The 26489-nt window shown below is 48.6% G+C and overlaps 1 protein-coding gene and 1 non-coding gene across 4 annotated transcripts; both read right to left on the reverse strand.

The window, feature by feature from the left end:
- Window positions 1-1067: 1067 nt before the first annotated feature.
- On the reverse strand, window positions 1068-18331 carry LOC100090424 (butyrophilin subfamily 1 member A1). Of its 3 annotated transcripts, XM_029054760.1 has the most exons (9): window positions 18243-18331; window positions 9940-10003; window positions 7683-7782; window positions 7119-7472; window positions 4577-4909; window positions 3494-3652; window positions 3080-3100; window positions 2575-2601; window positions 1068-2176 (listed from the first exon to the last, which is right to left on the reverse strand). In XM_029054760.1, exons 3-9 carry the CDS (start codon window positions 7780-7782, stop codon window positions 1614-1616), a joined length of 1557 nt encoding a protein of 518 aa, XP_028910593.1. In that variant the 5' UTR covers window positions 9940-10003; window positions 18243-18331; the 3' UTR covers window positions 1068-1613. The 3 variants fall into 3 exon arrangements, with proteins under 3 accessions (XP_028910593.1, XP_028910595.1, XP_016082035.2); XM_029054762.1 differs by lacking the exon at window positions 18243-18331 and having other exon boundaries at window positions 7119-7466; window positions 9940-10073; XM_016226549.2 differs by lacking the exon at window positions 18243-18331 and having other exon boundaries at window positions 4577-4858; window positions 9940-10073.
- Window positions 18332-23286: 4955 nt separating this feature from the next.
- TRNAR-UCU lies at window positions 23287-23360 on the reverse strand. The gene has a single exon. It is a non-coding gene; the product is annotated as a tRNA-Arg (tRNA).
- Between the last annotated feature and the right edge of the window lie 3129 nt (window positions 23361-26489).

Below are 26489 nucleotides of genomic sequence, written 5' to 3' on the forward strand. Positions count from 1 at the left end.
ACCTGTCTGCTATGTGACCTGAGACAAGTCACATCACTGCTCTGTGTTTCTCAGTTTCCTCATCTGTAAAATGGGAATTAAGACTGTGAGCCCCATGTAGAATAGGGACTGCATCCAACCTGGTTAAGTTGGACCTCCCTCAGTGCTTAGTAAAGTACTAAGCACTTAACAAACACCATTTAAAAAAAAAAATCTAAATTCCCATGCAGTCAGAAACTGTACGCACCCTCACGTGGGTTTATCAGTAAAGGAAGAGAATAAAAGCAGCCAAGTGGATGTCTTGCAGCTCAAACAGCTTCGATGGACATGGAGTCTTCCCTTTTTCCCCTCCAATGGAACCCCGAGATGACTCAATCAATTAATCAATTGATCGATAGTATTTATTGAGGATCTGTTATGTGCAGAGCGCTATACTACGTACTTGGAAGGGTACAATGTAACAGATTCGGTAGACAGGCTCCCTGCCCATAGCGAGCTCACAGTCTAGAGGGGGAAACAGACAATATAAACATTCTGCTTCTGGGTCCTCTTAGAGATGACACCAGCCTCTTTGTTCTGCTCGAGGCTTGCTGTGCCTCAGTCACAGTTTCCATCATTCTCTCGTGTCCCATTTGAAGTGCAAATCAGTGCCTGTCCATCCTGGGCAGAGAAGTTAGAGTGGGGATGGGGGGACGAATCTGCATTCTTGAGTGATAGGGGAGCATTCTGTTTGCATCATTGCTGTCATGCAAAAGTGTTTTTCCTTCATCCAAGGTGGCTCCTCTTTTCACCTCCTCCATGTTCCTTCTTAACACATACACATCCTGGGTAATTTTCCTGCACACAATTCTAAATCAATCATTAACATCTACATCACTTCTAGGAGACAGGAAGAAAGGTGGTACCATCTCCACTGATGGGAAAGTCAGGGGGGAGGACAGGGAAGCTCAGGATGGAAATGGGATGTTGACAGTGGTCCTTTTATCGGTGACATTTTGACCTAGGCTTATCCCCCTCTAGACTCTAAGTCCCCCTCTAGACTGTAAGCTAGTTGTGGGAAGAGAATGTGTCTGTTTATTGTTGTATTGTATTCTTCCAAGCACTTAGTACAGTACTGTGCACACAGTAAGCACTCAATAAATGTGATTGAATGAATGAGTATTCCCATTCTTTCCTCCCTTGGCTCTGTACAATCCTTCCTGCTCCTCAATTCCTGTTCCCAAAAGTGCAGATGACCTACGTTCCTGAGCTCCTGGTTTTCAGCCATACTGCGGGTCCCCTTAGCCTCCCCTGCAGTGGAGATCAGCAAGAGCTTTCCAGTGTCCCCACTCCTCTCTCCTCCCACCATGGTGGGGACCCTTCTCTGGCAGCAACAGCAGCAGTAGCAGAGACTCCCAGACTGGGCCTGCCCTGAGTGGGCAGCAGAGGAGGTGGGGACACAGGTAGCTGCAGCTCTGGGAGGGGATGGAGACCTGCAGGGGGAAGAGTGCAGGGTCTGGGCAGCTCCTTAAGAGGGCAAGAGGGACCCCGGGGCTGGACTTGGCGGGGAGCAGTGGGACATTGGTCCCAGGTAGGGGATCCCAATCCCCAGAGGCTGAGGCTGCTCCTGCCCTGGGTGGTGTCACTGGGGTCTTCTAAGAGGGGCCAGTGGGAGGCCAGTTTCCCTCAGCCTCTCTGGGCACAGAGCAGATGGTCAGGGGACTTGGATCTTCGGTCCAAAGATGGAAGAGAGGCCGGAGGGTCCCAGAGAAGGCGATGTGGGAGAAAGTGTAGATGTGGGATCCATCAGTCCCACTGTAGAACGAGACATATCCAGCTTCGTAGTCCAGATAAACCCCCACACAATGAAGGGGCTGAGATAGGAATAGAGAAGTCTTGGGATAGGTGAGGGCCCAGTATTCTTCCCCACAAAAACCCACAACCCAAAATTTTTGCACAGCTCTTGGTGTAATTATCCCCTTTCTACTCAAATTTTCCACAGTAACACCCAGACCCCAACCAGTGTTCACTCCCACTTCCACCTCCCAGTAATGTCTCCCAGAAGTGAAGCCTTCACGAGCCAGCACACAGGAAATACGATCATATCTCTCAAGGTTGTCAGGCAGATCCTGCCGAGTATCTCCCCGTGCCACACTTTTCCGATCCTCGGACACGATGAGTTGGGGATGAGCCGTGTCTGGATCCAGAGTGATGTCCACTGCAGAGAGAGTCCAGGTGTTAACACTGAGGGCTCAGAGTCACCGGAGTCAGTGACTGTGGGACCCCTAGAGCCTGTTCCCTTGTTTCCAGGGGAGGGGCTGCAGCCTGAAGGATCTCCAAGACCAGAAAAGAGGAGTCCACACGTCTTTCCCCTCCTTCATAGAATCAGCCTAGGCTGCAGCCCCAACCACCTCTCCCAAGCCTCTCCCATAGACTGAGTAAAGCATGCTGGGAAAATCCTTGTTTGGATTGCGGAAAGATGTAAAATGAGAGGGAACATGAGTGAGCCCAGCATGCACTGGGTCTCTTTCTTCCACTGACTTCACAGATGGAGTCAGAAAAGGGGTTGAAGCCCATCGGGGTCAGACCCCTGGGGCAGACATCAGGACCACTTACCCATATATGATCGGGCCTCTCTCCAAGCTGGAAAGGAAAAAACACAGAGATAAGGTCTGTCCCGGCACTTGGGGCTGGGTTGGCTCTCCTCTCCCTGTGACCTCACCTCTATCCTCAGGCTCTGCCTTTCTATCCTCCCCAGCCCAGTTCTTGAAGTCATCCACCTCCCCAGTTCTCTCCACCTACCCAGGTCCCCACCCAAACCTGCAAGACCTTAGTTAGGGGTGTCTGTATTCCCTCAGCCCCCCAGTGATGGAGACCCAACCCCACTGAGTCCTGCCCAGCACAGAGCAGCTCCACACCAGTCAGCACCTAAGGCTTGAGACTCAAACTGGATGAACCTCCTGCATGAAATCAAGGGAGTCCAGTTATACTGACCCATATTTCTGCCCCCCCTTCAGCTTTAAGCCCCTAGGGCTTCCAGCCTAAGTCAGCATCCATCCCCACCAATCCCCAGATGGACTGTCCACACTCCCACATGGAGACTGGGGAAAATGGAACTTACTGAGCTTGGCAAGGAACGACTCTGAAAAGAGAACAGAAAGAAACCAGTTATTATGACAGAACGGGGAGATATCCAGGTCTGGAATTGAACAAGGTGGCCAGCCCTAGCTTTAAGTATCCCCTCTTGTAAGGGAGTGCTCCAAAATCAAAATGGCAGCCATTGTCCTAGGAAGCGCCAGCAAGTCTCCCTGGGTTGGTAATCAGTGAGTGCCTCCCTGAATCCAGAGCTCCCTCCTCCAGGGGAAGTGATGTTTTGCGACTTTCGGGTAGAGCAGTGAGGCAGATGAGAGGTTGAGCTTGGTGCAGAATGAGGTAGCTGGGACTTCGAGTTTTGAGTTTGATTCACCACCCTCCTCCACAAGCACCCTGGAACCCAGCAGGGACTGAGATTGGATGGCCCTCTCCCTCCCTTTACCATTCAACATGCGTTCTTTCTCTTTTTCTGTCCGTTCGTGCTCTTTCTCTCTGTGAAGCATCCAGATGAGATAACTGGCACCAACGATGAGCAATACCAGGATGATCACAATCACACTCAGCACCACCACCCAGGTAGAGACTTGCTGGTGGGAGGGAACTGAAACATGGTAACCAACACACCTCTTTAATGAGAAAAATGGACACACCCAGACTGTGTGAAATGAGAAATGTGAGTTTCCAATAATAATAATGATAATTGTGGTATTTATTAAGTGCATATGTGCCAGGCACTGTACTAAGGGCTGGGGAGGATACAAAATAATCAGGTTGGACATAGACCCTGCCCCACACGGGTGGCTCACCGCCTTAATCCCCATTTTACAGATGAGACAACTGAGGCCCAGAGAAGTGAAGTGACTTGCCCAAGGTCCCACAGCAGATGAGTGGCAGAGCCAGGATTAGAATCAAGATCTTTCTGACTCCCAGAGCCGGGCTCTATACACCGAACCACACCTTCTCTGTTTCTGTGTTTCTATCCCTCTCCCCCAACCCACTCAGTCCCACTTTCTTCAGAGGAAATGACGAATCTGAAATGTCACTAAGGAAAGGATGAGAAGGGAATCTTTACATTGGCCAGACTGGGCCTAGGGGTGACTCCATCCTTAGGAAGGGTAGATGGAGCCTGGGGAAAAAGTGGGGCAGAGGAAGGGGATAGTTCCTTCTCTCTACAAACCACGAGTACAGGACCCTGCAGACTGAACTCTGGTTTATCATACTCTCTCAAGTGCTTAGTACAGTGCTCTGCACAAAGTAAGTACTTAACTAATTCCATTGATGATGATGATGATGATGAAGATGATGCCCCAATGCATGGAGCTGTGGAAGGGGACAAATGGTCAGGGCTCTGCTGGACTCAATTTCCCTCTCTTCCATCTATAATTCAACACCCTGTGGACTTGACCAGATTCTTCTAACTCAGAATTCACACTGAACCAGAAAATCGCTGCTTCTGCTCAGCTACCCTGGGCATCCCTAGCCATTAATCCCCATGCCTGAATTTGGGCTTCGGGGGGACACTGACCTGCAATGGAAAGCTCTGCCCCCTTCACCTGGCGAAGGAGGGGGTTCTGGACAGAACAGGACACGGTCCCCACGGTGTCATCTCGGACGAACACAGATGTCGACACGCTGAACAGGCCATCTGCCGCTCGGTGTAGGGACTCAGACAAGGACGGGACCGTCTCTCCGCTGGCATCTGTCCACCTCACCTGGGGTTCCGGGTACCATCCAGTTGACATGCACCCCAGCCGGATCCCTCTGACCTCGTGTCCCTCCAGGCGGATGTGGGGGTCGGAGCCCACAGCTGGAGGGGAAGAGACCTGGATAGGCACTCCAGCCCCTGCCCTGTTGGGGGCTCCATGGATGTAATAATAAGAAGAAGAAGAATAGTAATATAACAGTTGTGGCATTTGTTAAGTGCTTACTATGTGCTAGGTACCAAACTAAGATAATCAGGTTGGACACAGTCCCTGCCCCACATAGGGCTCCCAGTCTCAATACCCATTTTACAGATGAGGTAACTGAGGCACAAAGAAGTTATGTGACTAGCCCAAGGTCACCCGGCAGACAAGTTGCAGAGTCAGGATTAAAACCCAGATTCCTCTGATTCCCAGGCCCATAATCTACCCGCTTGGCCAGGCTGCTTCTCTAGGGATCCCAAACAGCGAGGTAAAGGGACGACAAGGATTTCTATTACATTGGTTGGGGAAACTCAGGACCCTAAAGAGGTCCCAGACTTATTAGCTCATTGTTGGCAGGAAATTTATCTATTATATTGTTATATTGTACTCTCCCTACCACTTAGTACAGTGCTCTGCACAGAGAATGTGCCAATAATATGATTGACTGAGTGATTGACTGCTTATTCTGGGATAGAATCCAAGGGAAAGTCCATGACTTTAGCTGGACAGCAATCTGTGACTGTTGGGTTTTTTTTATACAGTATTCAGGCTGGGTTGGTGGGGGGAGGCGGTTATGGTATTTGTTAAGCACTTACTATGTGCCAGATACTGTTCTAAGCACTAGGGTAGAAAGAAGTTAATCAGACTGGACGCAGTCTCTGTCCCACATGGAGCTCATAGCTTAATCCCCATTTTATAGATGAAGTCACTGAGGCACAGAGAAGTGAAGTTACTTTCCCAAGGAAACTCAGCAGACAAGTAGCGGAGCTGGGATTAGAAGCAGGTCCTTCTGACTTCCAGGCCCGGGCTCTATCCACAAGGCCACATTGCTTCACCCTGCTGGAATGGTGGGGCAGGAAGAGTTTAAAGACTTGGGAATCCAAATTGAAAAGGGGAAATATGGAAGCAGAAGTCAGTCCTGATTAGGCAAAGATTCCATCAAAAGAAGTGGTGCGGGTTGGGGGATTGGGGTATGTGGCAATGTAGTGGACATTTATTAAGAGGGAATTAGGGCCCAACAACCTTTTCCTCCAGTCATCTCCATCTGTGCTTTAATTTTAACTTGGCCAAAACTGAACTAAAATCCTCCCAAAGCTTTCTCCTTTTTTTTCACTGTTCTCATCAAAGTCTCCATCCTCCCTGACTCACCAGCGGACAACTTAGCAGCCTCAATTGAGAACTCCTTCACAATTCCTCCCTCCCTTGATCTCTAAATTCCACACATTCTTCCTCAATAACATTCCCGTCCTCCCTTTTCTCTTGACCTTCACAAATAGCACCTGGAAGATTCTCCCAGCTGAAGCAGCCTCCTGACAGATCTCTCTGCCTCCAGCCTCTTCCTTCCTCAGTGACCATCAGTGGTAGGGATCACATCTCATATCTCTTCTGAAGTTCCCCATGCAACTGTTTTACAATGCTTTCCATTCAGAGGATGATCTGTGCCTCTGATGACAGTGGGTTATTTGGGCCTGAGTTAATGAAGTTTTGTTTGGGGGAAGCAGCATGGCCTGGTGGAAAGAGCATGAATCTGGGAGTCAGAAGATCTGGATTCTAACCCTGGCTCCATCACTTGTCTGCTGTATGAGCTTGGGCAATTGACAACTTCTCTGAACCTCACTTACCTCATCTGTAAAATGGGGATTCAATCCTTCCCTCTATTTAAACTTTTAAGCCACATGTGGGACAGAGACTGTGTCCAATCTGAATATTTTATATCTACCCCAGTGCTTAGTACAGTGTTTGGTACGTAGTAAGTGCTTAACAAATCCTTTTTTTTTGGATGCACAAACCGTGTGATGGCCCTGGACTTCGTTTAAATGCTAAGATTTTGAGCAACCAGATAAAGTAACCCCTGATACAGTCACGAGCTGCAAGTCACTCAGTAAAAAGATTTCCCAGGAAACACTGCTTGTCATTCTACTCTCCCAAGCAATTAGTACAGTGTTCTGCATTTAGTAAGCACTTACTAAATACCATTGATTGACTGTCCAGGAGGGCTTCAAGCGGGGGACTGGCTGGGACCCTGGGCAGGAGGAATTGACTTGGAACTGAAGGGGATTTGGGGTAGAGACTGGACAGATGAAGATGCTGCCTGAGACTGGGAGAGAAATGTCCCCAATTGATCACAACCAAGAAGGGCATAAGGTCAAACTAGCCATTCACCTGTCACCTGCAGCTGCAGGGTGGCTTCATCACGCTTTTCATCATCACGGAATAAGCAGCGATACCCTCCATCATCGGAGACTCTGACATCGCGTATTTTCACAGTTAAACTCCCATCATTGATGGCGTCTTTCAACAGCTCCGTTCTCCCTCGATACTCCCCCATCTGCTCTCCGGCCTGGTCCTGCCCATCCCGATACACGTGCACAGCCGGGAAAAGCTGGGATCGTAACCACCTCACCTCCATGTTCTGAGCATTCATCTTGGGTTCCAGGTGACAGGGTAATTCAACATCATCCCCCAAATGGACCACAATGGGTTCACCAGGTCCAATCACTTTCATTTGAGCTGTAACTAAAGGATACAGTTAAAGAGGGGGTCCCGGTGGGAAGGTGAAATCTCCCCAACACAAGAAGGACAAAGCCACCCCTTGTTGTCCCTCTCAAGGGCCAGGACATCCTGAAATAGGGAATGGACATTTTTCTCATCATTGCTCTTTGAAGGGAGATGTGTAGAGAAAAAATCTTCTTCTGAGGTGCCCTGTGGGGAAAGAAAAGGTCTTACCTGAGTTCTGTAAGGATAGCTGGAAGAGGGAGATGAGACAGCAGGAAAGAGGGGATGCTAGGAAACTCCCCATCTCCATCACTGATGGGGCCAGAGACATCTAGGGAGAAGGGGACAGAGATTGGGATCTAGGAGGAATGGCAGGAAGGTGTCTGGGAGAGGAGATATTCAAGGTAACTGCAGTCATTCCTTTCTTTCATATGCAGTCATTTCTTTCTTTCACCCTTTGCCAAGACTACCAACAGCAATCGGCTGGGTGGGGGCACTATGGCCCTGCATTGGCTCTGTTGCGATCACTTTTTCCGTCACTGAGGTCTGAACCAGCTATCTACCCCTCTAGACTGTGAGCTCATTGTGAGCCAGTAATTGTCAGCTATATTGTTGTACTGTACTTTCCCGACCGCTTAGTACAGTGCTCTGCACACAGTTAGCTCTCTAGCATGGCTCACTGGAAAGAGCACAGACTTGGGAGTCAGAGGTCATGAGTTCATATCCCGGCTCAGCCACTCGTCAGTTGTGTGACTTTGGGCAAGTCACTTAACTTCTCGGTGACTCAGTTCCTTCATCTGTAAAATGGGGATGAAGACGGCGAGCCCTACGTGGGACAACCTGATCAGCTTGTATCCTCTCCAACACTTACAACAGTGCTTTGCACATAGTAAGCACTTTAAAAATGCCATCATTAAATTAAATTAATTAAATTAATTCATTACTGCTGTTACATATACTACTACCAGAACTATGAGTATTGTTACTACAACTAGTGACTACAACTTACTACAACCAAGCCCTCATTTCTTCTTCTCCCATTCCCTTCTCTGTCATCTTTGCACTTGGATTTTCACCTTTAATTCACCACTACCGTCAGCCTCACAGGACTTATGTACATATCTATAATTTACTTATTTATATTAAATTCTGATCCCCCTCTAGACTGTAAGCTCCCTGTGGGCCGGGAATGTGTCTGTTATATTGTATCCTCCCAAATGCTTAGTACAGTGCACTACACCCAGTAAATGCTCAATAAATGCAATTGATTGATTGACTGATCCTTGGTTCTGCCCCACATCGACCCAAGCTTCTCATATCAAAAATCTTCTCCCGTGATGCTTCTGGATCCTCCCTTCTCCTGCCCCCTGGGCCCAACATAATTCCTGAGCCACGACTGGCTCAGCTGCGGCAATGAACATGGGGAAGTCTCCTCCTTGGCCCGTTTCCCTTCCAGATGGCAAACGGCCACCGTGAGTGTGCCAAGGCCGCCCCAAGGCCGCCCAACGGGCAGTTATCTCTGGGGCCAGCAGGGGCATGGCTGGGTGGGAGGGTACGGGAGTGGGTTTCTCCCCAGAGATACCAGGGAGAGGGGCAGGAGGTTAGAGGCCTTCTTCCTGTCCCTGTGCCCTAGGATTTGGGTTGGGCCACTGCCCTGAGATGACCACAGGATTCAAGCAGCTTAAATGGGAGGAGAAACTGAAGGATGGTAACCCCTCATCCACACTTCCCTGCTTGACCTCTCCTCACTCCTGTCTCCACCAAACCGACCTCCTCTGTCCCTCAGCTTAGAAGTTCGCAGACATGGAGAGGGTCCAACCTCTAGTCTGTAAGCTCATTGTGGTCAGGGAATATGTCTGCTTATTGTTGTATTCTACTCTCCCCTGAACTTAGTACAGTGCTCTGCACACAATGAGTGCTCAATAAATGCAATTGAATGAATGGATGAACCTGATTAGCCCAACTTGGCAGAGCGCCTGGCATATAGTGAGCACTTAATAAATGCCATTAAAAAGTGAGAGGAATGGAAAGGGAATCTAAGTCAGCCAATGCCCCAGAAAGCCCCCGACCCTACCCCATGGTGCCATGGAATAGCCAGGCCCCCTGTCTGCTTGACATCTGCCCAAGTCCTCTTGCTTCTGCCTTCTGGAGCCTGTGGTTTCCCCAGTCAATCAATCAGTGGTATTTCTTGAGCACTTATTATATGCAGAGCACTGTACTAAGCTCCTGGGAGACTGCAATACAACAGAATTAGCAGATACGTTCCCTGCCCCTAACAAGCTTACAGAAAAGCTCAGGTTGGGGAGGTGGAGGGAGTGAGGGCAGAGGACAAAGCCAGGACCACAGGGAGAGAAGCCAGACCAAACCTTAATATACACTCCTGGAGACCCCAGACTCACCCACGGGTCCCCTGCCCCCGGGCCCGGCCACCACCACCTCAGGCTCAGCTGCCAAACCATCTCCCTCTGCCCCAAACAATTTGCCTCACCTCACCCCGATCTTCCCTCAAGGAGACATCACCTTGGCATGAGGAGGTGAAGTTCGATGTGAACCTGAGGAAAAGAAAAAAGGAAAAGTGGGGATCCCCAGAGGGAGAGAGAGGAGGAATGAGAGGTGGGGGAAAGGAGGCAGAGGAGTCTGGACTGACTGGACTGAGGGGGAGGAGCCAGGCTGAGTCTGGGGTTAAACTCTAGGGCCTCTGGTAACATCATCGGTATTTAGACTGGGGATTGGCCAGGCAGTTCAGGGAGGAGGGAGCAGGGTGGGATGTGAGATCTGAGGACAACTGTCTTTGCCTGGGCAGGGCAAGTTTAGGATTAGGGAAGGGTCCCTCTCAACCAAGATATTTGTACCATCTTGTCTGTTTAGAGTGGGTTTGAAAGGCAAAAATGAGTAATAGTAAGAGTACTAGCAATATTGGCAGTTTTACTAGTAGTAATAGCAGTAATAATAATAATAGAGGAATTTGTTAAGTGCTTACTATGTGCCAAGCACTGTTCTAAGTGTTGGGGTAGATACAAGGTAATCAGGGTGACCCCTATGGGGCTCACAGTCATAATCCCCATTTTGCAGGTGAGGTAACTGAGGCACAGAGAAGTGAAGTGACTTGTTCCAAGTCACACAGTTGATGAGCGGCGGGGCCGGGATTAGAACTCACGACCTCTGACTTGCGAGCCCGGGCTCTTTCCACTGAGCCACGCTGCTTCTCTGCAGCAGTAGTAGTCGTACCAGTTTTATAAGTAACAACATAATAACAGTAGCAGTCACAGTACAAATAGTAGCAGAAATAGCAGTAATAGCTGTTTTAGCAATAGCAATCGAAGGAGTAGTTTTATCAGTAATATTAGCAGTAGTGGTAGTAGCTGTTGGAAGCAAAGCCAAGTGGAAAGAGTGCGGGCCTGGGAGTCAGAGGATCTGGGTTCTAATTTTTGTTTTTTAATGGTATTTTTTAAGTGCTTACTATGTGCCAGGCACAGAATTAAGCACTGGGTAGAAACAAGCTAATCAGGTTGGATACAGTCCCTGTACCACATGGGGCTCCCAGTCTTAATCCCCATTTTAGGATGAGGTAATTGAGGCCCAGAGAAGTTAAGTGACCTGCCCAAGGTCCCGCAGCAGACAAGAGGCCAATTTGGGATTAGAACCCAGGACTTTCTGACTTCCAGGCCCATGCTCTCTCCACCAGGTCACTCTGTTTCCTCTAATCCCTGCTCTACTACTTGTCCACTGTATGACCTTGGGCAAGTCATTTAACTGCTCTGTGCCTCAGTTTCCTCTTTCTTAGACTGTGAACCCCACTGTGGGACAAGGAGTGTGTCTGATCTGATTAACTTGCACTTACTCCAGCGTTTAGAACAGCGCTTGACACATAGTAAGTGCTTAACAAATGCAATTATTATTATTAATATTACCATAGCAGTAGATGTAATGTCATTTATTAAGTGCTTATTTTGAGCAGGACACTGTGCTGCATATTGGAAGAGAAGCAGTGTGGCCTAGTGGATTGAGCGCAGGCCCAGGAGTCAAAAGGACCTGGTTTCTGATCCCAGCTGTGCCACATATCTGCCATTTGACCTTGGGCAAGTCACTTTACTATGCCTCACTTCCCTCATCTGTAAAATGGGGATTAAGACCATGAGCCCCATGTGGGATAGGGGCTGTGTCCCACATGATTACCTTGTATCTACCCCAGCCTTTATTAGACCCAGCCCTGAACCCTTTTTGTTCCAGTTTGGGTCCTCCAGCCCTTGTCATTCCTGCCTAAACAAATGCCATAAGAAGCAGTGCTGCTCATAGCCTAGCAGGGGGCAGAGGGACAGCAGGACAGGACCTGAGGAAGGAGTAGACATTCTGCAATGTCTTGGAGTCAAAGAGGACTGTGGGTAAGTATGGGGCCACGTGCTCTGCTGCCTGAGTCTGGGAGAGAAACATCTCCCATTGGGCAGTCACAGGGCAAAAGCAGCAACTCACCTGCCACCTATAGCTGTAGAGTGGCGTAAATGAGGGATCCTCCATGTTGAATAAGGCACCTATAATCCCCATCGTCAGACACTCTGATATCGTGAAAACTCACAGCCACACTCCCTTCCACAATGTCATCTCTCACCAACATCGTCCGCCCTTGATCCTCCTCCATCTATTCTCCAGACTGCTCCATCCCATTGTGAAACGCATCCATGGCCGGAACGAACCTGGCTCTGATCCACCTCACATCCATGGGTTCAGTGCTTATCTTAGGGTCCAGGTGGCAGGATAACTCAGCTTCTCCCCCAGCCAGATCTAGGATGGGCTCAGTGGGACTAGTCACAGCAAACTCAGTCTCATTCTCCACCTGGGCCGGATGGGGTCCTCAGATCCTATCACAGAAATCTTAGCTGTACCAAAGGAAACCAATCAGAGAGGAGCTGGCACTGGGGCCTCAGTTGGAGGGGGAGACTCACGTCCAAGAGAATAGAGAGAGGAGCACTTTCTGCCACCCCCCCCCCCACACACACACAGTGTCTCAGGGGACATCCCGAGAAAGGGGATTGACATTGTCACATCCCACTGGGTTCTGCTTCCTGTTCAGACAGGGTGTCCATGGGAATTTTGTTTTTTTACCCCTTACAATTCCCCATGGAGCTTGGAAGAGACAAAAGGCAACACTACCTGAGGTTTGGGGAGACAGCTGAAGGAGGAGAAGGAAGATGAGGCAGCTGGGAAGAGAGGATTCTAATAAATCCATCATCTCCATCACGGCAGAGTAACACTAGACTGGGATGGTGACTAAGAAGATGGGGCCAGAAAGAGCCTGGGGGAGGAAACATCCGTGGTAACTGCCTTACAGTGTCCTTCAGGGGTCAATGACCTCTGGTGTCACCAGTCACCAGCTCCCCTGTCCCCAGGAGCCCTTTGATCATGCTGAATCCCCAAGTCAAGGAGTCTCTAAGAGCTAGGGTAAAGTCGTGTCTCCTGAGATTGTGGCAAAGCTGGAGGGCATGGGGGGAAGCAGCATCCAGTACACTTCACTGACCATGGTTGTCAGAGCCCCATAATAAGCACTTGGGAAAGGACAATACAACAGAGTTGGTAGACTTGGTCTCTCTCCACAAGGAGTTTACAGGTTAGTGGGGGAAATCAACATTAAATGAATTATGGATAGGAGAAATGGCAGGGCGAAAGGCTAGGGGTGTAAGTGCTGTGGGGAAGGGGTCTATCTCCAACACTACAATGCAAAACCCTTGAGGACAGGGATCGTGTTTACCTACTATACTGTATTCTAATAATTGTGGTATTTATTAAGTGCTTACTATGTGCCAGGTACTGTACTAAGCACTGGGGCAGATATATGTTAATCAGGTTGGATGCAGTCCCTGTTCCACAAGGGGCTCACACTCTTAATCCCCATTTAATAATAATAATAATAATAATGTTGGTATTTGTTAAGCGCTTACTATGTGCCGAGCACTGTTCTAAGCGCTGGGGTAGACACAGGGGAATCAGGTTGTCCCACGTGGGGCTCACAGTCATAATCCCCATTTTACAGATGAGGGAACTGAGGCACCGAGAAGTTAAGTGACTTGCTCAAAGTCACACAGCTGGCAAGTGGCAGAGCCAGGGTTTGAACCCATGACCTCTGACTCCAAAGCCCGTGCTCTTTCCAGTGAGCCATGCTGTAACTGATGCTCAGAGAAGTGAAGTGATTTACCCAAAGTCAGACAGCAGACATGTGGTGGAGCCAGGAGTAGAACCCAGGTCCTTTTGACTCCCAGGCCATGCTCTATCCACTAAGCCTCGCTGCTTCCTTTTTACTCTCCAAGTGCTCAGTATAGTGCTTACTGTGTGTCAGGCAGTATATTAAGTCCTGGGGTACATAAGAGATAATTGGATTGGACACAGTTTTTGTCCAATGTGGGGTTCCATTTGATTAGCTTTGGTGCTGAGGGAGGGTTCTAGGTGAACAGTGCTTTGCAGAGAGTAAGCCCTTAACAAGTACCATAATAATAATACAATATAACAATATTATGTCCATATCCATCATTTATTTATATTAATAAATATACATAGACACAGTCCATCTCTCCCTCTAGACTGTAATCTCACTATGGGAAGGGAATGTTTCTGCTAATTCAGTTGTATTGTACTCTCTCAAGTGTTTAGTACAATGCTCTGCACATAGTAAGTGTTCAATAAATATCAGTGATTGAAATCCAACATTTATTGTATTAATGTCTGTTTCCCGTTCTAGACTATAAACTTGTTGTGGAGAGGGAAAATGTCTACCAATTCTGTTACACTGTTATATTGTACTCCCACAAGAGCTTAATACAGTGTTCCGCACACAATAAACACTTATTAAATATGATTGACTGTGAGAGGCAGAAGACCCAGACTCTAATCCCCAATTCTGCAGATGAGGTAACTGAGGAACACAGAAGTGATTTATCCAAGAACACACAGTAGACAAGTGGAGGAGGCAGGACTAGAAAACAGGTACTTCTGACCCCCAGGTCCTTCTGACTCCCAGGCCTATGTTCTATTCTCTGGGCCTCACTCCTCAATAACTGTGGTTGATTTTGCCAACTTTCCTCTCTTCCCGGGAAGAAGCCGACTGTCCAGCCACAATGTGGACAGAGTCAGAAAGCCAGGCTCAGATCCAAGGACCAGTTGGCTAATTAAAACCCAAAAAACTCGTTCATTCATGGGGGGATCCCTGGGGAGTCTGACCGCCCCCCCCGGCTCCCTCGGAAGGAAGCCCCGGCAGCCCTCTCTGTGGGTCAGCGCTAACGACCTCTCCAGGGACAGGGAAAGGAAAAGATGGAGGCAGCAGGAGAAGGAGTGTAGCGGGGAGGAAGGGGGGTCTCCTGGGGTCTTCCTTCCCCAATTACCACTAATTGGAACTATGCAGGAGGCTAAGCAAAGGGCACTTGAGGAAGGGAGGGAAGATAGGAGGAAGGGGGAGAGGAAGGCTGAAAATCATGAGTGAGTCAGCACCACCTCTAGAGCCCTGGAAGGGTAAGAGAAAGGAAAAGGATTTTATTTTATGGCCTTTGTTAAGCGCTTACTATAAACTGCAAGCTTATTGTGGGCAGGGAATGTGTCTTTTTTATTGTCTTCCAAGCACTCAGTACAGTGCTCTGTACACAGCAAGCACTCAAAACATATATTTGGACTAGCTATGTGCCAAGCACTGTACTAAACGATGGGGTAAATACAAGCTAATCAGGTTGGACACAGTCCATGTCCCACATGGGACTTATAGTCTTAATGCTCATTTTACAGATGAGGTGACTGAGGCACAGAGAAGTTAAGTGATTTGCCCAAGGTCACACAGCAGCCATGGGACAGAGTTGGGTTTGGAATCCAGGTCCTTCTGACTCCCAGCCCCAGGCTCTATCCACTAGTCCTCCCTGCTTCTCTGTACTGTACTGTGCTAACAGACATCTGGTCACTGAAAGATCCCCCACTAGTCTGTAAGTTCACTGTGGGCAGGGAACTTGTCTACCAATTCTGTTATATTCTATTCTCCCAAGCGCTTAGTACAGCACTCTGCACACAGTAAGTGTTCAATAAATATCAATGATTGATTGCCCACACACACAACCAGCGAACTCATACACACACACACACACACAAACACACCCCTTCAATGCATGGGTATTCATTCATTCAATAGTATTTACTGAGCACTTACTACGTGCAGAGCACTGTACTAAGCACTTGGAATGTACAAATCGGTAACAGATAGAGACAGTCCCTGCCCTTTGATGGGCTTACAGTCTAATCGGGGGAGACAGACAGACAAGAACAATAGCAACAAATAGAATCAAGGGGATACATTCAAACCACACCTTCACAGGCATTCACACACTCCAAATCTACTCTAATCCACACAAATATGCCCCCCAAACACACACACCTCACCCAGTCACACCCAAATACAAAGACATGCAACCCTACACACAAACTACACACAATCGCATCCGTACAAATAACAGAGACAAGCACTGCACACCCACACCAATCGCATTTATACAAATACAGACATACCCCGACACACACTCCATAACTGAGCACATCCACACAAAGACACACAATTGCACATATGCACACAGGCCACCCAAACACAGAGACACCCCAAACCCACAAACACAATATGCTCATACATTCAACCTCTTCCTTTTTTCCACACAAACACTCAGACACAGTTACACATATGCAATCACGTACCTCATCGCCTAGACGTACTGACTCACAACACACTCTTAGAATCACACCGACACATCTGCCTGCACACCAACAGCCCTCAGGACACTCCTTTTCATAGCCCCACAAGATGTACGTTTATACACCGACACAGGCACAGGTGTTTGATTCTTTAAAGTCCTTGCTGTTTGCAAGACCAAAGGTTTTTATGTGAAAAGGGGTTCCACCAGGTTCTACTACACCCGGTGAAATTTGAGAAGGTTTGTAGAAAAATCATAAAAAGTCCGTCGTCTCCCGCCCCCAAAAAAAAGTATCTAATTCTGTTTAGGTTGCACTGACTCTAGCTAGATCCCCGACTTTCCATCACTTTTTCCACGGGCCATTAGCAACTGAATGGCTGCTGTTCATGCATTACGGGTGGTAACCGTCACTGTAAGTAACCACTACCACAAGAAATGGATAATGAGAATTGGGCACGATTAGCAGGCAACCCCCTGGGTGTTGCTAAGGCACCACTGATGCAGTAATAATAATAATAATGATAATTATGGTATTTGTTAACCACTTACTATGTGACAGACATTATACTAAGCCCTGGGGGTGGGAACAAGCAAATCGGGTTGGACACAGTTCCGGTCCCACAAGGGGCTCATAGACTCAATCCCTATTTTCCAGATGAGGTAACTGAAGCAACGAGAAGTGAAATGACTTCAGCAAGATCACACAGCAGACAAGTGGTGGAGCCGGGATTAGAACACTTAACCTTCTGACGCCCAGGCCTGGTCTCTATCCACTAGGCATGAAGAACAAGTGGACTCCCGGAGCTAGGAAGAGTGACCTCACTTCGAAGTGCCAGAGCACGGCCTGGGAAACACGGATTCTCAAAACCATCCATGAGAGATCAAAAAGGGTGTCCAGACATGAGCTGGGGTGCCTCATCCCTGTGGTTGGCAAAACTGTGTTTCATTATCATCAATGGTATTTATTGAGTTCTTACTATGTGTACAGCACTGTACTAAGCACTTGGGAGAGCCATACAACAGAGTTGGCAAAGACAATCCCTGCCCACCATGAGCTTAAAGTTAAGAGGGGGAGACAGACATTAACATAGATAAATACTGGCAAGGAAAGCCTGGATCCATACTCATATTTAGGTAGGTACCTCAAGCCATCCCACTGGGAGACACACAAATAAACACAGATATACCCCAGAAACTCAATGCACACACAATCACACATTCGTGTACATACAAACACCCCCAGCATCAACTCCCACACAAACACAACACACTAGCGTTGGTTTCCCTTGCCAAAACTCATGAACACATATTCTCTTTCTCTCTCTCTCCCCCCTCCCCCCAAACTCAAATAACTTTATTCCCCCTCTCTGGGCCCCAGTTTCCTGTTCTCCCTCTCCCTTAGACTGTGAGCCACATGTGGGACAGGAGCTATATTAAGTCTGATTATTGTGTTTCTTCCCCAGCACTTAGCACAATTGCCTGGCACATAGAACGTGCTTAGCTAGTACCGCAATTACAGTCGTTCTATTAGGCGATTAACAAGTACCACAATTACTGTTATACTAAGCACTTAAATACCACAATTATAATAATTAGAGTCACGCTTAGCAAATACCACAATTATAATCATTTTAGTAAGCGTTTAGCAAATACCATAATTATAATCATTATAGTAAGCGCTTAACAAATACCATAATTACAATCGTTGTAACAAGCGCTTAACAAATACCGCAATTATAATAATTATAGAAAGCGCTTAATAAATACCGCAATTATACTCGTTATAGAAAGCGCTTAACAAATACCACAACTATAATCGTTTTAGAAAGCGCTTAACAAATACCACAATTATAATCATAGTAAACGCTTAACAAGTACCACAATTATAATCATTATAGTAAGCACTTAACAAATACTACAATTATAATCGTTATAGTTAAGTGCTTAACAAATACCACTATTATTATTATTAGGTTCCATTATTATTACTAATAATGATGGTGGTGGAGATGACGATGATGATAATCAGATAAAAATTTCCCCCATCTTGGCTGGCTGGGGCTCTCAGATTCAGCAAACTCCTTACCCTTTACTTTTTCTTATGAAAAGCGTTTTTCCAAAAGACTGAACCTGACCGGCAAGCCGAGAGGGTTTCAGCTTCGTGAGTTTCTGCCTCCTCTGAGTTGCTGAAGAATCGAGTTTGGAGGAGCCTGGATCTCAAGTTTGGAGAAAAGGAGAGGGGAAGAGAGGGAGGGAGGCGGGAAAGGGCGCAACTCGCTGAAAATCGATCCTGCAGCGCTATCTTCTGCCCACAAACTGCATTGCCTTAATCTGCACACGAGTAGGTGTTCAATAAGTATGAATCGGGAGTTCTGGGAGTTATTAATAATAATAATAGTTAAATGCTTATTATGTGGCAAAAAACTGTACTAACCTCTGGGATAGATAAAAGATACTCAGGTCCCACATCAGGTTCGCATTCTAGGTAATAATAATTATTATTATTATGGTATTTGTGAAGCACTTACCCTGTGCCAAGCACTGTTCTAAGCGCTACGGTAGATACAAGGTAATCAGATTGTCCCACGTGGGGCTCACAGTCTTAATCCCGATTTTATAGAGGCACAGAGAGGTTAAATGGCTTGCCCAGGGTCACAAAGCAGACAAGAGGTAGAGCCGGGATTAGAATTCACATCCTCTTACTCCCAAAGCCATGTTCTTTCCACTGAGCCACGCTGCTTCTCTAAGTAGGATGGAGAGCAGGTATTGGAGTCCATAATTTCTTTAGACTGTAAACACGTTGTGGGCAGGGAAGGTGTCTACCAACTGTTATATTGTACACTCCCAAGCGCTTATTACAGTGCTCTGCACACAATAAATGCTAAGTATGATTGCATTAATGATTGAATGAATGAACTCGGTCCCACCCGATTGTGGGGGGAAAGGGGGGGGTTACTTGTCAGAGGTCATGAGTTCGAATCCCAGCTCTGCCACTTGTCAGCTGTGTGACTGTGGACGTCACTTAACTTCTCTGTGCCTCAGTTCCCTCATCTGTAAAATGGGGATTAATGTGAGCCTCACGTGGGACAACCTGATGACCCTGTATCTACCCCCAGCGCTTAGAACAGTGCTCTGCACATAGTAAGCGCTTAACAAATACCAACATTATTATTATTATTATGGAGCCAGCCCAGCTGAGAGCAGTTGCGAACCCTGACCAGCAGGGGGAGACCTACACCGAGCTAAGGACCAAACCAGCCTCCATAGTAGGAATCCCCCGGCCTGCGAGCTCCAATCCCTCCAGAGGAACCCTACAAAGTGGCCGGCGGCTGCTCCAAACCCACGACCCCCTTGGGCCCCGACCCTCTGGCCTGCTATCACGTAAATTATCTCTCCTTCCAGCTTGTCTGTTTCCTATTCCCTTCTCTCTTATCTTTGGGGGGGAGGGCTCTCTCAGCACGCCCCACCCAAGGAGGACTGGACAATTTTCTTGCTCAGTTGCCCGCCAGACTCTGGCAGGGTATGAGAAGGGGTCAGACTCCTAGGGAAGAGGTCAGAGCAGGACATCACAGTGATAGTGATATGTGTATTTGACAATGACTCTTTCCACCTTCAAAGCCTTACTGAAGGTACAGCTCCTCCAAGAGGTCTCCCCCAAATAAGGCCTCATTTCCTTTCCTCCCACCCCATCTGCGTCATCCTTGCATTTGGATTTGCTCCTCTTAGTCATTCCTCCCTCAGCCCCACAGCGCTTACGTCCATATCCATCAGTTATATCTTTATATCAATGACAGCCTCCCCTCTAGATTGTAATCTCATTGTGGGCAGGGAACGAGTCTACCAACTGTTATAGCGAACTCTCCCAAGTGCTTAGTACAGTGCTCTGCACACAGAAAACGCTCAATTGATACAATTGATTGATTGTTAAGCACTTCCTTGGTGCTAATAATAATAACTATATTTATTAAGTTCTTCCTTGGTGAAAAGCACTGTTCTAAGCAGAGAGGCAGTCACTAGATAGTGATCTCACAATCTAAGAGAAAGGGAGAAGGGGCATTTTACCCCCATTTCTACCAATGAGGAAAATGGGGCCCAGAGAAGTTAAGGGACTTGCCCTAGGTCACACAGCAGGCAAGGGACAGGTCCTGAATTGGAACCCAAGTCTCTGAGGGCATGGGTCTTGTCTACTAGTTCTAGTTTACCTTTCCAAGTACTCAGGGCAGTGGTCTACTGTGTGCACATTTCTTCAAACGAAGGAATCACATCCACCAACTCTATGGTACCTTTCCTAGAGCTTAGTTCAGGCCTCTGCATCCAGAAGATGCTCAACCAATGCTACTGATGGGTGGATGGCACCCAAAAAGCATTCAGTAAATACCATTGATTGATTGAGGAAAGGAGGGAGAAAGGCAAGATAATCAACACTGAGGTCCTGGAATTCAGTCAGTCCACCAACCAGGATGCAATCAATCAATTTTATTTACCGAGTGCTTATTGTGCGAAGAGCACTGTGCTAGCCACTTGGGAGAGTGCAATATAAAAGAATTGGTAGACATGTTTGCTGCTCACAATGAGCTTACAGTCTAAGGGAGAAACAGACATTAATATGCTTAAATAAATTATGGATATGGACATGAGTGCTGTGGGGCTGAGGGAAGGGTGAATACAGGGTGCAATCCAAGGGCAAGGGTGACACAGAAGGGAGTCAGAGAAGAGGAAATGAGTCAGGGAAGGCCTCTTGAAAGAGATGTGCCTTCAATAAGGCTTGAAGGTGGAGAGAGCGGTCGTCTGTTGGATATGAAGAGGGAGGGCATTCCAGGGAAGATGTGGGCAAGAGGTTGGTGGAGAGATAGACGAGAGAGAGGTACAGTGAGTAGGTTGGCATTAGAGGAGTGAAGTGTTGTAGGAAATCGAGGAGGTAAGGTGATCGAGTACTTTAAAGCTGATAATAAGGAAAAACTGAAAATAGGGAGTTTATGTTTGATGTGGAGGTGGAAGGGGAACCACTGGAGGTTCTTGAGGAGCAGGGAAACTTGGACAGAGGGTTTTGTAGAAAAATGATCCTGGCAGCCAGGCGAAGTATGTACTGGAATGGGGAGAGACAAGAGGCAGAAAGTTCAGCAAGGAAGCTAATGCAGTAGTCAAGGCAGGATAGGATACTGTGGTAGCAATTTGGTTGGAGAGGAAAGATGATTATCTAACCCTAACATTTTAGCGATGTTATGCAGGTTGAGCCAACAGAATCTGATGAAAGATTAAATATGCAGGTTGAATGAGAGAGATGAGTCGCAGATAACACCGAGGTTATGGGCTTGTGAGACAGAGAAGAAAGTGGTGCCGTCTACAGTGAAGGGAAAGTCAGAGGGAGGACAGGGTTTGGGTGGGAAGATAAGGAGTTCTGTTCTGGACATGTTTAAGTGTGAGATGTCAGTGGGAAATCCAAGTAGAGATGTGTTGAGGGAAGGAGGAAATGCGAGGCTGCAGAGAAAGAGAGAGGTCGGGGCTGGAGATGTAGACTTGGGAATCATCCACATAGAGATGCTAATTAAAGCCATGGGAGTCACTGAGTTCTCCAAAGGAGTTGGTGGAGTTGGAGAATAGAAGGGGATTCAGAACTGAGCCTTGAGGGACTCCCACAGCAAAGAGGTGGGAATCAGAGGAGGTTTGGGAAAGAGAGTGAGAATGAGTGTCCAGAGAGATAGGAGGAGACCAGGAGAGGACAGTGTCAGTGAAGCCGAGGTTGGATAACATTTCCAGGAGAAGGGGGTATCGACAGTGTCCAAGGCAGCTGAGAGGTCGAGGATTAGGATAGAGCAGAGACAGTTGGATTCGGTGAGAAGGAGATCACTGGTGACCTTTGAGAGGGTGGTTTCTGTGGAGTTAAGGGGATAGAAGCCAGATGGCAGGGGATCAAGGAGAGAATTGGAGGAAAGGAACTTGAGACAGCGGGTATAGACAATTCATTCAAGGAGTTTGAAGAGGAAAGGTAGGAAGGAGTTGGGACCATAACTGGAGGGGGGCGTGGAGTCAGGGTGGGTTTTTTTTTTTTTTTAAGATAGGGGAGATGGGCTGTGTTTGAATGCAGTAGGGGAAAAGCCACTGGAGAATGAACAGTTGAAGATGGCAGTCAGGGAGGGACCAAGGGAGGGGGCAAGTGCTTTGATAAAGTGCGAAAGGATGGGGTCAGAGGCGCGGGTGGATCAATCGATCTTATTTATTGAGTACTTACTGTGTGCAGAGTGCTGTACTAAGTGCTTGGCAGAATACCATATAACAGAGTCGGTACATACATTCCCTACCCACAACGAGTTTACAGCCTAGACGGGGAGTCAGACGTGAATAAATGACGGATACAGATAGAATCCTGTGATCAATGGCCGATATCCCAACTTCAAACAAAAGGAAGTCTTCACTCTGGATAGGGAATATGTCCAACCAACTCTATTGTAAGTGTACTCTCCCTAGCGCTTAGTACAGTGCTCTGCACCCAGTAAGTGCTCAATAAATACGTTTGATTGACTTAGTGTGAGGGACGGGGGTGGAGATGTCTCCCTGCCACTTGCCGGGGGGGGGGTGTCCCCAATCTTCTCTCCTCTGGAGTTCCACATACACCCCTCCACACCCGGAGGTCCCGGACAAGGTGCATCAGCCTTGCTGACCGCTGGTCCCCACCCAAAGACCTAGTCGGGAAGAAACCAGTGTCTGATCCAGCCTGTTTCCGTTCCAAGAAGTTCAAACGAAGCCGACGCTTCTCACAAAGCCTTGGAGGGGATGAGCCAAAATGAGGCACAGATTGAAGCCCCCTCCCCGCTTCCAGGCCCCTGCCCTTGCCGGGCCCAGCTGGGAGCAGACGCGGCCGGTGAGAGAGACAGCAGTCCCCGAAAGGAATGGGGGTGGGGGGGGGGCGCGTCTGGAAGCTCTGCACACAGTAAGCGCTCAATAAATACGATTGAATGAATGATGAATGGGGGGGCGCCTTTCTCCAGAAACCAGGGTCTCCCTCGCTCGTTCTATTCCTCCCTCCTTCCCCCAACCCTCCGGGGAGAGATAAATAATAATTCCCAGCCCCCTCCCCCCCTGCTAAAAATAAAAGGGGAGGGCAACCCCCCCTCTCGCGCGGGCTGGGCCACCATCTCTGCCGGGACTCGAACCCGGAACCTCTGGATTAGAAGTCCAGCGCGCTGGTCCATTGCGCCACAGAGACCGCACCGCACGCGCTGCCTCGGCACCAGAACTGAAAAGGCACGTACCTTCTGCATCATCGCCTCGGTGTCGGCATCCCCCCTCCCCTTCCCCGCTCCCGGAGAGGGGGTGGGGGGACCGGGACAGCTGGAAAATCTGGAGTGGGTGATCCACCAGACCCCCACCCCCCCCAATTCCCGAGCCACTCTTCCTCCTCCCCTTCTCCCCCGCCGCCTTGGGCCCAGGTGAATCTCAAGAGACAATAGGTCTCCGGCTCCTGCTTCCGCAGGCGCATCCCTGATCGGGGAGAGGACCAGTCTGGGGCTCGAGCATCCTTCGGCGGGCGCGGAGGCCGGGATGCAGCCGGGATGCAGCGGGAGGAGGACCGGGAAGAGAGGAGGGAGATGGAACCCTTTTCTTTCTCATGCAAATGGACACAGCATCGCCCGCCCGGGAGAAATCGCGAACGGAGCCGGGGATGGAGCCGGCCCCGGTTCCGCTCATCGAGGGGCAGTTTTGAGGATGGCGGGGCGGACCCGGGGAGTTGGGGGTGGGGGCTGCGGGTGGGGGAGGGGGGCCCGGGGAAGGGGGGGCGTTGCTCGGAACCCCCCGCCGGGTAACAAAGGGAACCGATTTCATCCGAAGATGGGTGAGAGCGGTATGATGGAAGCGATGATAATGAGGGGTGTGGGAGGGGGGTTGGGGGGAAGTGGTATAGCCAGAATCCAGAGCTCGGATTTAGGCGACGAGGAGTCAAGGGACGAGGAGTCGGGGGCTCCGTCCTGAATCCTAGTTAGGATCAGGGACGGGAAAGGGGGAGTGGGAAAGCTCCTTCCCCAGTGACAACAGCCGGAGCGTCTGGAGAGGAGTACCAGGATTGGGAAGGAGAGGCGGAGGTAGGGACGGAGAGAGAAAGAGACAGAGACGTTGGGGAGAGAGAGAAATAGCGGGAGTGGAGAGATAGAGATAGAGGGAGACAGGTAGAGATGGAGGGAGAGGAAAGACAGAGACGGAGTAAGAAAAAGAGACAGAAATAGAGAGGAGAGAGACAGAGGGAGAGGGAAAGGCAGGAAAGACAGAAATGGAGAGAAAGGGAAAGAAATATGGAGAGAGGGAGAGACAGAAGAGGGAGAAGGGAAGGCAGAGACAAACGGAAAGACAGAGGCAGGGAAAGAAGGTAAGTGGGAGACAAGGGGCAAGAAAAGGGGCAAGAGGGGGAGACAAAGGCAGGGAAGACGGGAAAGACAGAGAGAGGGAGAGGACAGGCAGACAGAGAGAATAGGAAAGATGGGGAGCAAATGAAAGACATGGGGAGAGGGAGAGACACACAGAGGAAAACCAGAGACGGGATAGAGGGTGAGAGGGGAAAGACGGAGAGAAAAGGCAAGACGGGGCAAGGACAGAAGGGGAAAAGGGGAGACAGACAGTTGGGAGAAAGGGAGAGACAAAGACAAGAACAGAGAGAGATAGAGATAGGGACCAATCCAGAGAGACAGAGACAGGGAGAGAGATCCAGATGGGGGAAAGATAGACAATGAGAGAGAAGGAGACAGGAATAGAGGGAGAGACAGAGTGAAAGAGACAGAGATAGGGAGCGGGACACAGGCGGGAGAGAGATAGAAACAGTGAGAGAGCGGGGGATAGACATAGAGAAGAGACAAAACGAGAGAGGCAGAGGTAGGGAGAGAGACCCAAATGGAAGAGAGACAGGGAGACAGAGGGAGACAGGCATAGAGAGAGAGGAGAGAGACAGAGATGGGGTAGAGACACAGATGGACAGACTAGAGACAGAGAGACAAATGAGAGAGAGACAGGAAGAGGAGAGACAGAATGGGAGAGAGACAGGGAGAGAGACACAGATGGGGGAGAATAAAGACAGTGAGAGAGAGAGAGAGAGGGAGAGACAGAAACAGAATGAGAGAGAGAGAGAGACACCGATGGGGGAGAATAAAGACAGGGAGAGAGGGAAACAGGGAGAGAGACATAGGTGGCAAGAATCGGAGACAGAAAAAAGGAGACAGGGATAGGGAAAGAGAGAGCAAGAGAAAAAGAGACAGGGATAGAGACACGAATGGAGAGAGAGAGACCATGAGACAGAACGGGAGACAGGGTTAGAGCGAGTAGAGGGAGAGAACTAGAAACCGAGTGAAAGACACAGATGAGAAGAGACAGAGAAAGTGAGGGGGGAAGACAGGGATATAGGGAAGAAGAGAGTTCTGGGTAAAAACATCTGGAGCTGGCCAGACAATCGTAACATCTGGCCTACCAGCCCTCATCCCCACCCTCGGGGATTTTTACAGCATCATCCAGGTTTCCCTTGGGTCTAACCCCAATCCCTCCTACTATCTTCCAAGACCACAATACCCTGGAGGGTCTTCGCAGAGGGTGGAAGGATATAGATGAAGTCCTGTATACCCGATTTAGAGGCCTTCCCCGACTAAGCCCTCATTTCCTCTTCTCCTACTCCCTCCTGTCTCTCCCTTGCACTTGGATTTGCCCCCTTTACTCACCCCTCCTCAGCCCCAAAGCACATATCTATATCCGACTTTTATTTATTTATATTAATGTCTATCTACCCCTAAGCTCACTGTGGGCAGGAAATGTGTCTACCAACTCTGCTGCATTTTACTTTCTCAAGGGTTTAGTACAGTGCTCTGTACAGTAAGCACTCAATAAATATCACCGATCGATCAAGTTGAACTGACCATCTGTCATTCCCATCCTTTCATTCATTCATTCAATAGTATTTATTGAGCGCTTACTATGTGCAGAGCACTGTACTAAGAGCTTGGGATGAACAAGTCGGCAACAGATAGAGACAGTCCCTGCCGTTTGACGGGCTTACGGTCTAATCGGGGGAGACGGACAGACGAGAACGATGGCAATAAATAGAGTCAAGGGGAAGAACATCTCGTAAAAACAATGGCAACTAAATAGAATCAAGGCGATGTACAATTCATTAACAAAATAAATAGGGTAACGAAAATATATACAGTTGAGCGGACGAGTACAGTGCTGTGGGGATGGGAAGGGAGAGGTGGAGGAGCAGAGGAAAAAGGGGAAAAAGAGGGTTAAGCTGCGGAGAGGTAAAGGGGGGATGGCAGAGGGAGTAGAGGGGGAAGAGGAGCTCAGTCTGGGAACGCCTCTTGGA

Source organism: Ornithorhynchus anatinus, chromosome X5, assembly GCF_004115215.2.
Source record: "Ornithorhynchus anatinus isolate Pmale09 chromosome X5, mOrnAna1.pri.v4, whole genome shotgun sequence".
Taxonomy (NCBI): domain Eukaryota; kingdom Metazoa; phylum Chordata; class Mammalia; order Monotremata; family Ornithorhynchidae; genus Ornithorhynchus; species Ornithorhynchus anatinus.

Excerpts from the sequence above, each read along its gene's own strand:
- LOC100090424 (XM_029054760.1), bottom strand. The coding sequence starts at position 7,782 with ATGTCTCTGGCCCCATCAGTGATGGAGATGGGGAGTTTCCTAGCATCC. Across the intron at positions 3,653-4,576 it reads GGCAGAGCTTTCCATTGCAG|TTCCCTCCCACCAGCAAGTC; the intron begins GTCAGTGTCCCC and ends ACCATGTTTCAG. Across the intron at positions 3,101-3,493 it reads GAAAGAACGCATGTTGAATG|AGTCGTTCCTTGCCAAGCTC; the intron begins GTAAAGGGAGGG and ends TTCTCTTTTCAG.